The 18226-nt window shown below is 33.8% G+C and overlaps 1 protein-coding gene across 50 annotated transcripts in view; it reads left to right on the top strand.

Moving 5' to 3' along the window:
* The window catches only part of RIMS1 (regulating synaptic membrane exocytosis 1), a 515539-nt gene that overhangs the window by 426479 nt on the left and 70834 nt on the right, over positions 1 to 18226 (top strand). For 33 of the 50 annotated variants that reach the window (XM_058435226.1, XM_058435213.1, XM_058435223.1 and 30 more), the window contains one exon: positions 15514 to 15749. The exons of 8 other annotated variants lie outside the window; for them this stretch is intronic. In XM_058435226.1, coding sequence (XP_058291209.1) covers positions 15514 to 15749 — 236 coding nt within the window. The remainder of the gene's footprint in view (positions 1 to 15513; positions 15750 to 18226) is intronic. 9 more of the 50 variants (XM_032153372.2, XM_032153417.2, XM_032153391.2 and 6 more) reach the window with 2 other exon arrangements.

Here is an 18226-nt window from a genome sequence, read left to right as displayed (position 1 = left end):
TCTTTTGCCTATTTGATTTGGTATTTACTGAAATGCTCAGTTAAAATCTATGAAGAGGATTTGTCAACTTCTTTATTATTCTGTCCATTTTTTCTTATATGAGATTACTTAATTAGGTTCAAGTTCAGAACTCTTTTGCCTTTCTGGCGATTTAACCTTTTATCATTATGTAATAAATCTCTTTATCCCTTATAATATTATTTTGTTTTAAAGTCAGTTTTTCTTACATGATAACACAAGCTATTTTCAGTTAGTGTTCAATCTAACTATTCACTGTTCACATCTTTTTGTGTCAACTTTTCTATGACCAATGTGTTTTACTTGCATAAACAGCAAATCGCTAGATTTAATTTTTTTCTGACCACACAATCTCTATCATTTAATTGGCTGGCTTATCAATTTGCGTTTATTTTGATTCTTATAGACTTGGAATTACTTCTATATTGGTGTATGCTTTTAATTTTTCTTATTCTATTTATTCTCTTTCCTGATTGTTTTTTAATTGAATTATTTTTCTTTCATTTCCCCCCTCCATTACACTGGAAATTATGCAGTTTCTGTGATTTTTACTGACTAGTTTCTCAAGTATATAAATTTTGTTAAGTAGTCAATTTAAAGTTAATAATTACCTCTACTGTCTCCTAGGAAAAAAAAAATGACTGTCATATGCTTCGCTGTGCTACTGTCCCTCCTCCGTTTGCATATTCATGAACAATGTTTTAATTATAGATTGGTTCATTTTCCCCTTATCGCATGTTATTTTTTTAAATGCCTTATATTAAGCCATATGTATTCTAGTTTCTTTGCTAACCATTTTTGATGCATCTTAGACCTTCATTCTGGATCATTCTCCTCTCTGAGAAAAGTACATTAGAAAGCCACCACTGAGGGTCTGCGAGAGCTTAGACTGAGACACACGTTTTTCCTTGTTGTTCTTTAACGGTCTTGACTCATGAGGATTCAGTTCTAACTCCTCACTAGACCTGAAAGTTTCCGAAGATTCATCATTCACTTACCGACCTGTTTTAGTTCTCGTTTCGTTTTTGGCTAAGGAGATACGCCTTTCTTTCTTGTGACCTCAAGTTGGTATTTTAACAGGCATTTGTTGTAATTTTCCCATCATAATTACTAGGCATTTGGAAGTGAAAGGATTTTTTAGAATCAGAATATATCATCTACCATACTGCCAGAAATAGTTCATATTTGATGTGTTACCATTTTTTAATTGTTTTAATTTGCTCACTTGAAAAGGATAATATTTAAAAATAATTAATAAATAAGAAAAAACATGTAGGTGTGAAAAGTAAGAAGGATCATGGCCCTGGAGACTTTATCCCAAGTTAGAGGGCAAATGCCAAGGCAGAGCAAACAGAGTTGGATGTTGAACTGGAAGCAATATCTAAGGGGCTTAAGAAAAATACAACCAGGAACATAGAAGGAGATGGTGAAGGGAGCCAAGAACTGGAAAACTTTCGGGAAAGAAGAGTGTGCCAGCAGAGACAGGACCATTTCAGTCATGAGGTGTAATGGAAGCAGGAGAATGAAGAACTAATGTGGGAAGTAAAGGTAGATACAGCTCAAACTGAGAAAGAGATTCTGAAGTCTCAGAGGATATTGAATATAAGGGAGAAGAATGAAGTAAGCCTGAAGTTAAGGGACTGGTTAGTGATTGTTGAGTAAACAGCATCTTGTGATCAGAGTTCCTATGCCAGGACAATGTGAAGACTACCAGCCTGCCCTTAAAGACTGCTTTTGACTCAGATGTGAATCTTTGGTTCTGTCAGCTATGTCTCAGTACTTTTACTAACCAACATTGAGAGCTTCATTCAACAAGTGTACAACTTCTTTAGACCTTGATTTTTTTATTTCACTTAGTCATACATTTATTCATTTACTTATTCACCAGTCATTTATTGGTTACGTCTTATATGCAGGTGCTGTACACTATCTAGTATAAAATAAAACACATAATTCCTAGACCTATGTTTTTAGTGGATTTTCATACAAATATAATAATATTAAATGTATATTCATCTGAAAAATGTGAATCATACCTGCCACTCCTACCTTACCAGACTGTTTGAGAATAAAATGAAATAGTGTATATCAGAATACTTTGAAAATACAGCATTGTGCTTTATAACTCAGTTACTGCATACATGGTATGAAGTATTAGATGAGTTGCCTTATACTTTTAAGTCATCCTTGAATGTGTTATGAGAGACGGCTGACACATAATATAGTGCAACAGCATTTAAAATTCAAATTTTGATTACTAATATTTAACTTATCCACTTCACAGTGCTTCATGGTGAGTTGGATGAATTTAACAGTTGGATTTGACACTTGAAGAGTTCAGTTTTATTAGAGTGGTTTTCAAAGTTATGCCCATGGACTGTTGGTGTTCTAATGAACCTTATTGTCTCCAAGAATTGCCTGATAGACAGGAGAAAACTATCCAAGGAGCAGGAGAAAAACTAAACGGGGAGGAGAATTCCTAGACTGCAGGACTTCAGCAACTTCAACTAAAGCAGTTCTACTAGTATTTGTTTAGTACAACAGAAGTCTGTGAAGTAGTTTATTTTTAAAAAGGAAGCTAGGCACTGCTGCTTTAAAAACATATTGTAAACCAAAATACATGGCACAGTAAATTCTAGTGCTATTACTTCCAAGGAGAAAATTAAAATATGAGATGTGGTTCTACTTCTCTAGTTATGACCTATTTTTAAAATTCAGATAGTACCGTAATTTGGCTGAAGGATTATGCAATGTGTAGTGATACTTCAGTATAATACACTAAGAAAAAACAAATTTCAAAGAAAAAGAAAACTAGTAGAATGTTCCATATTGGTCTTAGTTGGTATGTTTTTCTACTATATATTATGTTTATTATACACTTGGTATATGAGATAAACACTTATTATTGTTTTTTAGCATTTTAGCTTTAAATAGTATTATATAGATTGTCCAGGGAAATATATATTATTTCCAAGCTCATTACTTCAGCTTGTACAGTTAATAGACTTTATACTATGCTTTTTTATACTACTCTTGATATCTGTTCAATTTAAAGCAATATAGTAAAAATTTTAAAGTATATTTTTACTTTATCTTTTTTATTCACTTAGAAAATCATCTTTTAAAGCTTTGTTTCTTTACTCATTTTAACATGTGATTACCTTGATTTCAGCTAGACTGTCTTAAAGCATAGACATGATAACCAAGTGTGGATTGATTGATATTTGCTAACTGTATAAATACTGCTTATGCAGCATAATGAATAAAGAAAGCATAGACCTTGATGTATCCTCAAGATGGCATAATGCTATTTTCTTATAATTAGTGGAAATATTTTCAAAACTTTCTGAATCACTAATACAACAAATTAGTTGTATCATTTCTTACTTTGTAAACTACAACAGATATATCAAGGCAGCATTTGTGTGCATTCGTCTTTAATTTTATGACTTTATTATTTGTGACTCATTTATATAGTTTTATGGTCCATACATAATGTAAGTAATTGTTTTCTCATGTTTTGGTATTCACTGAGTATGTATATCAGCTTTTGTTCAAGTATGCGTTTGTTTTTGTATGTGTTGCATTTACAATAGGTTAGAAATACATGAGCATATGTATTTTTAACTGGTTACTTGTAAAACGACATTTCTTAGAACAAGTATGAAAACATTATCGGCTTGTTTAGTATTTTAACAGAATGATTATATGCTTTTTACACCATTATCCACCCAGTTCCCAAATCGAAAAACTGGAAGCCACCCAGATTTTTACCTCTCCCCAGTCCTCTTCCTAATTCAATGTTTCTCAATCTTTTTTTATTATCATTTCCCTAAGGGAGCTTTTAGGTGTTCCTTTCCTAATTGCCCTCCCCACGTGAAATTTTAATACTAGAGACATACTATTTATACACTGCAAGCCTTTGGAGGACCACTAACCATTGTATTATCTAAGATTTTTGTGTTCCCTCTACCTTCACCAAGAATCAGTTATTCCCTTCTGGGGACAGTATCACTCCCAATGGGAATGCATGTTCAAATGAGTCATCAAGTCCTACTCATTTTACTTCTCAAAGAGATCTCATGATCACAGGTTTAAAGTTACAGAGAACAGATGTGTTTACTCACCTCAATTTTATAAGAACACTAAAAAGACTAAAAACTCCATCTAACATGACACTAGGATTTAACCACATCTGTGAATAATAAGCTATAGAAAGCAATTTTCAAATTCAGTGAAATCTGAACCAAAATGAGAGGAAATGCTAAAAATAGATGCTTACTTATTCAGCTATTGAACAGAATGTAAAGCTCTCTAAAATAAATGTCACAGCCTTGAAAAGCCCAACGAAAAATTCCCTTCTAGAATATGTAAGAGCTAGGGGAAGTTTCAGCCCTGGAGCACCTTGAAACAATATTTTATATCTCAGAGTAGCAGACTACATGGACTCAGAAGAGGACCATCTCAGGTCTGCCATTCTGTGGCAGAAGCAGGGTATTGGGGGACTGTATATAGGAATCAGTGTGGCAAAAGCTGTTCAGTGTAACTCACAAATAAACTGGTATAGCATGATTTTAACATATGTCTTCATTATGAAACCCTATGAAAATTTTGATAACAACATAACTGGTCCAATTCTACCCTTATTCAAAAATAAGCAATAATATTACATGGTCACAGTTCCCCAGGCATGACAGTATAGTTTATATCAGACTAACTTCTCCACATATAAAACTATAAAAGCTGAACAAGAACAAATAATGAACCACAACAGCAAAAACTATTGGAAGGCCTTTGAGAGCAACAAAGCAGGCAGAAATTTGGGTCGTTTCAATTTTTGAAAGGAGGGGAAAACACAGGGTAAGTGGTAAGTTCATCCTAGTTTCCTCTGAAGTTACTTTCCAATTTGGTCACATAGGGTAATAGAGCCTTAAGCAGAGAGCAGTGTTCTTACTTACTAGGCTGAGAAAATAAATTTCACAATTCAGGAACTGACAGAGAAACTGGAAATTGTGAGGGTGGAAAGCTTCAAATGTTGCTATAGATTTCCCTCATACATTGACCAGTGAGCTGTCTATGCACAGGGAAGGTTCCAGGAAAGCAAACAAAAAGCAGCAGCTGGAAGGCCAAAGAGCCAAGCACAAATTCCAGCAGCTGCCAGTGCTGGGGAGATGGATTGGATCCCATAGTTAGAGGGATATGACAAACACTTCTGGTTTCTTTTAAATATCTCAGAAGGGCCAGACTCTAGAAATAAGCGTTACACTCTGTGAGTAATAGCAAATCTGTAAACCCAAACTCTGTACAAGAACAAGACGAAATCTTTCTGTCAATCAAATGAGAATTTTCCCTATTTTGAAGGAAAATAATATCATCCAGAGCCTCCACAGCGTTTCATCCACACAGTTTTACATCTGATTAAAATTTATGAGTCATGTTTAACAACGAAGAAAAGGACTACCTGGCTAAACACTAACAAGAGTTATCAAATAGAGAGAGACTTTAAAATATCTGTGATTAATATGTTAAAGAAATAAAAGGAGGATGGCTTATTTAACAGAGACCTGGAATCCATTTTAAAAAATTAAATTATAATTTAAAAATTAAAAAAAAAGTAATAGGTGGGTTTAATGACATACGAGAAACAGTAAAACCAAGGATTAGTGAACTAGTCAGTAGAAAATATATGAGTTGATATACAGAGAGAAGAGATAGAAATTGGAGGAGAACATAAACAAGTGGAACATGATAAAAAGTTCTAATGTGTATAGAGTCCCAGAAGGAGAGGAAATGACAGAAGCAACGCTTGAATACTGAAATACAGACCAATAATTTTCCAGGACTGATAAAAGACATCAAATTACAAATCTGAAATCTTTAAATACCCAATAATATATGTGAGAGAAAAAAATCAGCACTATTGTAATCAAAGTACAGAAAACTAAAGAAAAACATTTCTTAAAAGAATCTCAGGGGAAAAAAGAGATAGTATCTTTGGAGAAGCAAAGATATGACTAGCTGAAATTTCGGCACATATTATGAGACCCCAAATTTGGTGAAATGGCCAAGAGAAAGAATTCTGAAAGGAAAAAACAAAAATGTCCAACTTACAATTTTATGCTTAGTAAATATTACCCAGAAATGTCTTTCAGGAAATAAATAAATGAGTGCATGCATGCATAGATAGATAGATGATAGATAGATAGGTAGATGATAGACAGATGATAGGTAGATGATAGATGATAGATGATAGATAGATAGATAGATAGATAGATGATAGATAGATAGATAGATAGAGAACAAAGAGAATTCATCACAAGCTGACCAGCACTGCAAAAAATACTAATGGGAGTTCATGTTGAAGAAAAGTATCTCCAGTTAGAAGCACTAGCCTTGAGGAAGAATGAAGAACATTGGAAAGAGTTAATAATGATAAAAACAACATCTTGTGGTAGTTAAAACATATGTAGAAGTGAAAAATATATAAAATACCTGAGTGAAAGGTGGGAGGGGAGTAAATGGAAGTAAGTTATTGTACAGATCTTGCATTATTTTGAAATTGGTTAAAATGTCTAACTTAAGGACGATTTAAGTAAGTCAAAGTGCATATTTTAATCTTTAGGGTAGTCACTAAGAGCATAATAGAAGAATGAACAACTCAGATGCTATTAGTTGAGAAAATGTGGAATAATAAAAATACCTAATTAGGCAAAAAGGAGAAGTAAAACAACAGATGGGATGACTACAAATAAACAGAAAGTGGTGGACTGAACTACATCTGTATCAATAATTGCATCAAAAGTAAATGTACTCAATAAAAATTACCAATATCATAGAATGAACAGGTAGAATAATACATATTATAGATATATAAATGATACTGTAAACAACTTATGCTGGTAAGTTTTTCAATTCAGATCACAGTGAGCAAACTATGGCCAACAGGCTAAATCTGGCCCACTGCCTATTATTGTGAATAAAGGTTTACTGGAACACATCTATGCCCATTTCCTAATATATTGTCTATGGCTGTTTTCCCGCCACAACAATTGAGTGGTTGCAACAGAGTCGAGTAGTTGCAACAGAGTCAGTATGAAATATTTACTATCTGGCCCTTTACAAAATAAATGTTCCTAACCCTGACTTACATGAAATATACAAATTTTCTGAAAAGTACAACTTACTAAAAATGACATAAGAATAAACTAAAAAGCTGAAGAGTTCTATATTTAGTTTCTTAAATGATTCTGTAATTGTTTTCAACCTTTTCACAGAGAAATATCCTGACCCAGGTAGATCCTGATAATTACAAATATTTAAAGAATAAATACTCTTATCTTACACAATTTTTTCCTAAGGAACATTTTGAAACTCGATGATGCCAGCCTTTCCTTGATACATTTGCTAAGGACATTACAAGATAGAAAAAATAGGACAAAATCTCTCATTAAAATAGACCCCAAACAAAATTTTAGCAAATTGAGTCCAGATAGAGAGAGGGATGATAAATGATGGATGAATTCATACATCATTATTTGGTTTATGTGATTATGCATGTAGGAAATATATAAAATATTTCTCTTCATGACAAACTTAGCTTAAAAACAATTACAGTCCATTTACATATATTCAATCCACTAAAAGAACCTAGAAGTCTATATAAAAATACATATATATAAAATAAGTATTAGAATTAATGAATTTAGCAAAGTCACTGGGTATAAGGTTAACGTATAAAAAGGAATTTTATTTTTATGTACTAGCAACAAACCTTAGGAAATGAAATTTGCAAAATGCCATCAATGTAATATAGTCAGAAATATAAAATACCTAGAAATAAATCTAAGAAACCTAGGAATAAACTAACAAAATGTGCATAAGCCCTCAAAACTGAAGACTACATATAGCTTCACATAAAACTCAACACATGTATGTGTGTGGGAATGAGGTTTAATAAAAATTACAGAGATCATTACTTCTTAAGGTCCAACTTACTTGAAGAGATTGAATATAAATAGTGATCTAACTTGAGTTCATTTTTTAGTTCTGATTCTTATTATCGAAATAGGCCCACCAGACACCTTTAGGAAGTATTTAATGCCACCTTGATTATTAATCACCAGTCCCTGTGTTATGACCACTGAAAATTATAGGATGGGTGCCTGGAGATGGCTTCTTAATATTGATCAACAATATTGATCTACTGTTTGTGGTTAGTAACTTGTGTATTGATCCAGATGTAAGTGTAGGGCTCATGTAATTTTTGTTATTTAACTTTTAAAATTTTTGTAAACAGCATTGTGAACTTATATGCATTATTATTCTTTATACTACTTGTTCCTTCTTAAGGCTTACAATAGAATTATGGTAGACTTCTAGGTTCTTTTAGTGGATTGAATATATGTAAATTGATTGTAATTGTTTTTAAGCTAAGTTTGTCATGAAGAGTGGGAACTATCCTAACATAGCCCCTTGTGTCTTCTGAAAACATTCTCGCTTTCTGAAAGAAGGTATTTTAGGACTTCTATTTTTTATCCTCTTCCAAAACATTGTGTCAGCCTCCTTACATTGTAATAATGAGCCAAAGTCTGGCAAATGAAGGTGCAGATTTGATTGTCTTACATCACCGATCACTTCTGTATCTATAAGTAACAGTCGATGTTTGGGAAAGTAAGCTTCTGATGTTTTAATGTTATTTTATTATTTTTAAAAATTCTTGTTTAAATTCGTTTCTTGTTTGTCTGTTACCATAATTTAATTGATTTTATCCACATTACTTGTTTGTATTTTACCATCTATACAATCAGTACATATTCTACAATTGATGCCATGTCATCATTTAATTAGCATTTTTCTTTCTTAGGAGAGAGACTCCATACCCCAATTCCAGAGTTACTTGGTCTGATAGGCAGAACAATGTGCCCCCAACAAAGGGTTCCTATATCATAATCCTCAGAAAAATGGGGAATTGGGATGTCAGATGGAATTAAGGTTGCTATCATCTGACTTTAAAGTAGGGAGCTTGTACAAGGTTATCCAGTGGGCCCCGTGTAGTAACAGGAGTGCTTATAAGTGAAAAAAGGAGGGAGCAGAGTCAGTCAAAGACAGAGATATGACAATAGAAGCAGAGGTCACAGTGATTGCACATATATGCAACCAGCCATTGTTCCCTTTGACAACGGAGAAAGGAGCCATCAGCTAAGGAATTTGGGCAGCCTACATAAACTAGAAAAGGCAAAGAAACAGATTCTCCCCTAAAGCCTCCAGATGGAACATAGCCCTGCTGACACCTTGATTTTAGGGCTTCTGACCTCCAGAACTGAAAGATAATAAATTTGTGTTGTTTTAAGCCACCAAAAAAAATACATAAAATAATGATGTGTCTTAATACTGATGGCATCTTTGATTTGGCTGAATGTGTATAGATACTTTATTACCTTTTCCATTTAATTCTTAATTATTTCATACCAAATCACATGTGTAATTTATAATGTGGACCAAAGTGTTATTACCACCAGCTCTCATTTTCCATACCTATCAGTATGAGGTCCCCAAAATTCATTTCTTTTTATGGTTGATAATATTTCATTGTATGGATTTAACAGTTTGTTTCTCCATTCATCAGTTGATGGGCATTTGTTTTGTTTCCACTTTTTACTTTTGCGAATAATTTTGATATGAATAGTTCATATACGTTTGTGTGGATATGTATTTTCGATTCTCTTGAGTATATACTTAGGAATGGAATTGCTGGATCATATGGTAACTCTAGTTTACCTGTATTTAAAGTGCCATCATATTTTCTAAAGCAGCTGCATCACTTTACATCCCAATCAGCAAAGTTGATGGCTCCAGTTTCTCCTAATTCTAGTCAACCTTTGTTATTGTCTATTTTTTATTATAGCCATCCTAGTACATTTAAAGTAGAATATAATTGTGGTTTTCATAAACCTGCTGTTAAGCCAAAATTATCAAACTACTTTTCTATCTTCAAGAATTCACTTTGATTCTGCTGAGTTAGCGATTTTTTGAAAAGGGAATTTTCTTAAAAGGATAGCATTTTTAAAGTATTAGAAGTTCAGTTTCTTTCTGCTCTGGGATTCTTTAATTCTCTGTGCTAGAATTATGTAAGTACTTACCTGTACAGATCAATCAGAACAGAAGTTCTATTAAATGTAAAATACCATTCTACTATAAAGACATGCACATGTATGTTTATTACAGCAATATTCACAATAGCAAAGACTTGGAACGAACCCAAATGCCAATCAGTGATAGATTGGATAAAGAACATGTGGCACATATGCACCATGGAATACTATGCAGCCGTAAAAAGGGTGAATTCATGTCCTTTGCAGGGACATGGATGAAGCTGGAAATCATCATTCTCAGCAAACTAACGCAGGAACAGAAAATCAAACACCACATGTTCTCACTCATAAGTGGGAGTTGAACAATGAGAACACAGGAAGGGGAACATCACACACCAAAGCCTGTCAGGGGGTGGGGGGCTAAGGGAGGGATAGCATTAGGAGAAATACCTAATGTAGATGATGGGTTGATGGGTGCAGCAAACCACCATGGCACGTATATACCTATGTAACAAACCTTCATGTTCTGCACATGTATTTCAGAACCTAAAGTGTAATAAAAAAAGAACTCCACCCAAAAAATCTTATGTACCCCGTAAATATATATAGCTACTATGTACCCATGAAATTGAAAATTAAAACTTATTTTTAAAACAAAAGTATAAAAAGAAAATACCTTGGGATCTAATATTTGCTACTTGGACAACTATCCCTATGGTATACACAAAGTAAGAATTTTTTTGTCACCAATTGAAAAGATTATTTTTTAGCAAACAGAACTAGCAGGTTCAGTGTTACCACTCAGCTATAGGGTTAAAATTAACGTAGTAATCTAAGCCTATAATTTAAAGGGTTTTTCGTCTTTCAGTGTGCACAATATATTTCTTGAGTGATGTGAGTTTTTAGTAGCATTCAAAAAGAAAAATACTTGCAAAAAGTCTACCAAACTAGATTTTCTGTCATCTGCCACCCAGCTTTCAATGTATTCCTGACATTGAAATCTGTTGGCCAACCCTCTGACAGATTTCGCCCATAGGTAGATTCCCTATTGTTACTGCCACTAGTTGGGAAAGTATTATTAGTCATAAGCAATGCAGAATCAGAGCCAGTCTTGCCAATAACTGGACCCAGAAAGAAACAAAACAAAACAAAACAAAGCAAAAACATGCATAGAAAACCAGAGTCAGAAAAAAGAAAACGGAAAGAAGACTGTGCTGTTGCCTCTTGAGGTTAAATCTAGAAGCCAGGAAAAGGCATCCTTGGGCTTATAGAGCCCATGAAATGCCCTGCTTGGACAACACAGCTAATTGGCTTAAATAGGGAGTTCATTTAAGTGTCTTTGGTGGGACTTCCAGTACTATCAGAACATAATTCTCCAAATTAAAACAATAATCACCAGAAAAATAGCAAATGTTGGAGTTTTAATTAATTAGTGAGAAAACCAACAGTATAACAAGCTGTTTCCAAAGATGATCCAAGAAACTCTTGTAATTTTGTACACGTACATATAGTTATTGGGGAAAAATGGAATACTAAGATTACTAAGTTAGATTCAAAACTGGATAACATATTCTAAGTCAATGAAACTATGACTTATCAGTTATCCGCTCTAGAGCCGGATAGTAATCATTTGCCCTTTATTAGTTTTTTTTTTTAAATTAACATCTAACTTTACAAAGAATATAAAATGTTTGGACTATAATTGTTAAGAGTAAATACTAAATCAAAATTTTACACTTCTGTAGAGAGTCAAATGACCCTTAGGTGCTCTTGTTAGCCAGTGCACAAGCATGTTAGGGAATGCTCAAGAAAAGTGGCCAGAAAACCAATTTGTTTGTTTGGTTGGTTGGGTTTGTCTTACTTCCAAGATTGGATATTTTGTTCTTACTCTGAGCAGTTGGGTAGATGGGTGCCTATAATGTGATATGGAAGATTGGAGAGGGAGCAGGTTTTTTGAGGGGTTGGACACTTTATGTTTGAGAGCCTTATTAGATGTATCCAAGCAGATATGTCAGTTGACAGCTAGATACATAAGTCCGGAGTCCAGGATTTCCACGTGTAGTATCTATACCACAAGGTACAGGAAAATAATTGGGATCTGCAGCATATAGATACTACATAAGGCCTGGAACCAGGCGAGGCATCTATGGAGTTCAGTTCATTTAGAAGACTATAGGCCACAGTGCTGGGCATTGAGGAGCTCCTACATTTAGTGATAAAAGAGGATCAAGATCCTGCCAGTGAGGCACAAGTTTGGAAAATCCATTAGAGTAAAGTTTTTCAAGACAAGAGAATCAAATTCTTTGCCAAATGCTTGACATATTGAGAGGTCAAAAGGATAAAGACTGGTAAGTGACAGGATTTTGCTATGTGGAGTTATTAGCGACTGATAAAAGACAGTTTTAGTGAAATGTTAGGGACAAAGCCTGATTCAACTTACTTCAGAAAAAAATAGGAGGAGAGGATATATAAATAACTACTTGAGATTTTTCAGCAAAAAGTCTACAAGAAGGGGGGAATCAAAAGGAAAGGGATTTTGTTTGACTTAGAGATGGGTTATATCACAGTATGTTTCTATACTGATCTCTTTTTTTCACTTCCTACTCATAAATCAATTCATTCAGCAATGGGAAGGGGGCTATAGCAGTTTTAGTGGTGCATAAAGTGCATGCTGTTATGAAATATCAGAATCCCAATATAACCAGTACAAAATGTAAAACAAAGGACCAGGAGATAACAGTCATGAAGCTAGAGAGACTGAATAGCTTTATAAAGCAGAAAACCTTAAGATGTGTCTTAAAAGATTCAGATATGTATAAGTGACAGGAATAATTTTTCAAGAAACAGAAGCAGAACAAATGAAAGTTAAGAAATGGGGCAGTAGAAAGCATATTTGTGCTGTAATCTTCAGATTGATTAGATTAATCTGACTGATTAGATTCTATGAACTACCTCCTCAGTTAGAAGAAATGAAAATACCTTAAATGTTTTTCATTGAATATTATAATATTATAGACTGTTTAGGAAGCTACACAGGTCCTCATAAATAATGCTTTTAAGCATCTAGACATGTATTTTTTGAGAAAAAAAGCACCTATTTTATTCACCCAATCATTTTTCATATAACTTAACCCCCTCCCAATGATAACACTTGTTATATATTTTTTTCTATTTTTTTCCAGAACTTTTATTTGTCAAAATTGTAGACTATTTCACTGCTAAAATTGGTTATCGGTGAAATAAACTTTTGAATTTTCCCAGTTCATCTTAAATTTTAATAATAAAATATGATAGTAGACATTTCCCTATACTCTTAAACTTCTTTATAAACTAAAGAACATTGCCCAGAATTTCACAATGGTATTTTTTTGACTGATATTAGAGATGGAAATTTCAAGCTATAATATAATTCCATCTTTATGCAAATAATGGGAAGAAAAAAGGGTACATGTTAATTAATTCATACTTTCCTTTAAAGGTTAAAAAATCATCAGAAGAGAAGTTTTCAATAACCACTGTGGAGAGTGGGCTAAAATAATTGATGAGAGATGAGAAACCACTGCTTTCTCTGTTGTAGGCATTCGATTGAGCATGGACATTGTAACTATGAAATTGACCAAATCCTGACATTTCTGTAGATTCTCCAGCAGAATTCTGCAAGTAAAATAGTAAAGAAAAGCAGATGGAGTAGCCTTCAGGATGGGTGGCATATTTAGATAATGCATTCAAATATGTTGGTGAAGTGACCATAATACTTATCAGGAAAGAAAGTCTCCTGGAGTTGGGAATATAAATCCCACAGGAAACAGTTTGGGACTGATCATATGTAATAATACTCTCATTTGTGTCTCGAAAAATGTATATAAAATGCATAGCAAAATTATCAGATTTGCAAATGAATTTTAAAATTTTGAGTTAATGAAAAACTGACTGGAATAAGTTGAAAGAATAAGAATCATTTATTATTATCAGAACTTTGATGTGGACAAGTTCAAGTAATGCAGCTAAGTAGTAAAAATTACAAATTGTCCTCATCAAATAGAGGTCTCAATTTTCAATTCACAATCCATGAAGGATCCTAAGGACCAGTCTTACCTCTTTTCCGTAGCTTATAAACTTTCCTTCCTGATCTTGCTCTCCCACCTTTCTGAACTCACTTCATACCAATTTCTCTCTCATTATATATATGACAACAGACTTCTTATATAATCCCAAGACTTTCTGTTTTATAATTTATAATCATATTAGGATTTATGCTGACTCACATATTAAATGTCCTCACTGTTAAAGATGCTATATCAGCTAGTGTGTATTTTATAGTTCAAAACAAGAAGTAGAAAATGAAGAAGATCAAAATGATAATAAGGGTCATATAATTAGTTTTTGCAAATATTTTGAGGAAACATAAAATTAAGAGGGTCTTTTTAGGTGTATCAAACCAGGTTTTTATTAGACAGAAATGTACTGGTCTAGATGGATAATAAAGCTGCATATGCATTGTAATTGAAAAGGTTGTAAGAATCCTAACATTCATGCTCCCTGTTTGCTTGCCCTACTTCTCCTCAACTCCCAGACATAGTTTTACTTTGGCTAGTAGGTGTTTTTCCCAGCTAACTTTCTATGCTGCATAAAATAATTAACAATAATATATTCTTTGGGGAGAGAAGGAATTTATTCAGATGAACTGGTACAAGCTGGTAATGTAGACAAGTTTTGATAGGAAAGAAAAAAACAAAATCTGCCTACACATGCGAGTGTGAGGCACTGAAAGAAGGGAGATGAAGTTTGTGTGGAGGAAGTGGAGCATGAGGGAACAAGGAAGGAGGAGGGAAAATTTAATCCAAAAGCATTTTGTTGTTGTTGTTTTTGTTTTAGTTTTTGCTTTCTTTGCAGTCTTAGACTCATTAAGCAAGATGTGTCAGTTAGAATCCCAAAGGGAAATTAGAACAAATACTGTTTTCATTTCTTAAGCCTTGTTATGTGGCACATTTAAAGAGTGTAAGTTTTTAAAACTATTTTTCTCTCTGGAATATATATGAACTTTTCTTACTAATTGAAATATTTTCGTTTTTCTCTGGTAACATAGTAACTATACTGTTTACAAAATTGGTCAGTAACATTCATCTCCCCCTGCATGGCATTTGTTGCACTTATTTTTACAATCTTTAAAAAGTTTATAAATTATTCCATGTTGAAATGGCATTGTTTTAAGCCATGTCTAGTAATAAATACTTTGCAGATGGTGATGTGATACTAAAGTATTTGTAGGTATAGAACCACTACTCAACTGCATTTTCCCCCTAACAATGTGTCTGGATTGTTTCAAAATAAATTAGATTTAGAATTTCAGTGATGCTGACCTGTAATTTATGGATGCATATATGTTTTTACTTTGTAAATATAGTTCATTTACCCCCAAAATGCAAGGCAGACGGATGGGGACTTCAGGAAGAGCCATTATGAAGAGCACCAGTGTGAGCGGAGAGATGTACACACTGGAGCATAATGACGGCAGCCAGTCAGACACAGCCGTGGGTACAGTTGGAGCAGGTGGAAAGAAACGGAGATCCAGCCTTAGTGCCAAAGTGGTTGCCATAGTGTCTCGAAGGAGTAGAAGCACATCCCAGCTTAGTCAAACAGGTGAGTGATGTGAATTCAACCTAAACAACTCAGTTCTTTTATGGAGAGAAAAAGTTGATCTTCATGCTATGGCTTGTGACGGAATTGTGGCATGTATTTGGTTCTTCTTTGAAAAGAAAATTTATTTTTCTGTCTCTGAAAATCTGCTAAATTTATGGGTTTATTTTTTCTGTACAGCTCTTTTCACAAGGTATCACTTTTAAATCTGTAAAGTGGACAGATTTTTTAATTAAAAAAATTAAGGTCATATTTGCAAATATGCAAGGAAATGCAAAGAAGTATTAAACATCCAAATTTATTTACATGCAACAAAAGCAACAGGGTTCTCTTTTCCAAATGTTCCATAATTCAATTACTTATTTTTGGCTATGTCTATACTTTTTATAGAAAAGAAGGTCAGTTGTGCAACTTGACATATACTCTTCAAGGTACTGTATAAATATAATTGAACTGTACTTGCTATAGTTTCAATGTAAGTAAAAACCCAGCAGCGATTTTTACTTTAGAAAAATGGGTCAGTGGTTTTATGCAAAGAGTAATGTTTTAATACGAATATGTGTTTTAGATATTTTCTGCTGCTTAAAAGCTTAATGTCCTAAAGGTATATATTTAAAAAGCAAATACAAAAGGGAGAGTGGCTATTTTTGTATTGTAAAATATAACAAAACACTGCTTAAAATTATATAAAATTGGTCAGATAGATTATTCATTACTATGCTCAATACTATGTAAAATCAAAGGTAAGTGAAATATTGAAGCGATTTAAATAGTCAGCAACTGTTTTTTCTCTTAAGACCAACATTGGTTCCATTTTCTGTTCCCTAATAGCAAGAGCCTTATCATAAAATTTACTTATACCAAAAAGCTTTCACAAAATCCTTTTTATGTCTCTCAGCATTCTGGAAAGTACCTATTTTAAATTATTCATTCTACTGGATATATTGGCAAATAAATTAGAAGTAGGAAATTTGAGTCATGTCTTAAAATTACAGGATTAGAATGAACTTAGAATAGCTAGCATCCCTGTGATAGATCTGCATCTTTGCCCTTCCAATCAGATGAACTGTTCTATTTGTTATGAAGGAGAATTATTTGTCTTCTTTAGAGTCAAGTTCCTTTACAGTAAGTATAAGAGGCATTTTTCATTTGTGTTGTTTCTTTTGTTTAATTTTTTTATGGTGGTGCTTCCTGGTTTTTGGTGTTTTGTTTGTTTGTTTGTTTTTTAAATTATACTTCAAGCTCTGGGATACATGCGCAGAAAGTGCAGGTTTGTTACATAGGTATACACGTGCCGTGGTGGTTTGCTGCACCCATCAACCCGCATCTACATTAGATATTTCTCCTAGGCCTCCTAGGAGATATTTCTGCTATCCATCCCCTAGGCCCCCACCCGCTGACAGGCCCCGGTGTGTGATGTTCCCTTCCCTGTGTCCGTGTGTTCTCATTGTTTAACTCCCACTTATGAGTGAGAACATTTAGTGTTTGGTTTTCTGTTCTTGTGTTAGTTTGCTGAGAATGGTGGTTTCCAGCTTCATCCATGTCCCTGCAAAGGACATGAACTCATCCTTTTTTATGGCTGCATAGTGTTCCATGGTGTATGTATGACACATTTTCTTTACCTAGTCTCGTTGATGGGCATTTGGGTTGGTTCCAAGTCCTTGCTATTGTGAACAGTGTTGGAATAAACATACGTGTGCATGTATCTTTATAGTAGAATGATTTATAATCCTTTGGATATATACCCAGTAATGGGATTGCTGGGTCAAATGGTATTTCTGGTTCTAGATGCTTGAGGAATTGCCACACTGTCTTCCACAATGGTTGAACTAATTTACATTCCCACCAACAGTGTAAAAGTGTTCCCATTCCTCCACATCCTCTCAAGCATCTGTTGTTTCCCGACTTTATAATGATTGCCATTCTAACTTGCTTGAGATGGTATCTCATTGTGGTTTTGATTTGCATTTCTCTAATGACCAGTGATGATGAGCTTTTTTTCATATGTTTGTTGGCCACATAAATGTCTTCTCTTGAGAAGTGTCTGTTCATATCCTTTGCCCATTTTTTGATGGGGTTGTTTTTCTCTTGTAAAGCTGTTTAAGTTCTTTGTAGATTCTGGATATTAGCCCTTTGTCAGATGGATAGATTTTATTGGTATTGAAGTAATTCTTTACAGCATGAGGTGGTGGAGAAGGTTTTGACCACCAGACTTCAAAATACTTAAATGAAATGGAAACGTTATTTGATGTCCTTGAAGGAAACCAGTGTTTCTTATGTGAGAGACTGTAAGTTTAAGAGTTGGTTTTACTTCTTCCCTCAACTTTCCAGGCTCTTTTTCTCTCTCTTCTCCCTCTTTAGCCTCTTTTCCCCTCTAGCTAGTTAGTACCCTATCATTCATTACTTGAGCATAGTTTTCTTATAAAACACAGCAGTAATTTTGCATAAAAACTATACTTGTGGCTCATCTTTGTATTAAT

Source organism: Hylobates moloch, unplaced genomic scaffold (genome assembly GCF_009828535.3).
Source record: "Hylobates moloch isolate HMO894 unplaced genomic scaffold, HMol_V3 SCAFFOLD_2, whole genome shotgun sequence".
Lineage (NCBI taxonomy): Eukaryota > Metazoa > Chordata > Mammalia > Primates > Hylobatidae > Hylobates > Hylobates moloch.
The sequence above is the reverse complement of the archived record's forward strand: the minus strand, read 5'-3'. Positions and strand labels throughout refer to the sequence as shown.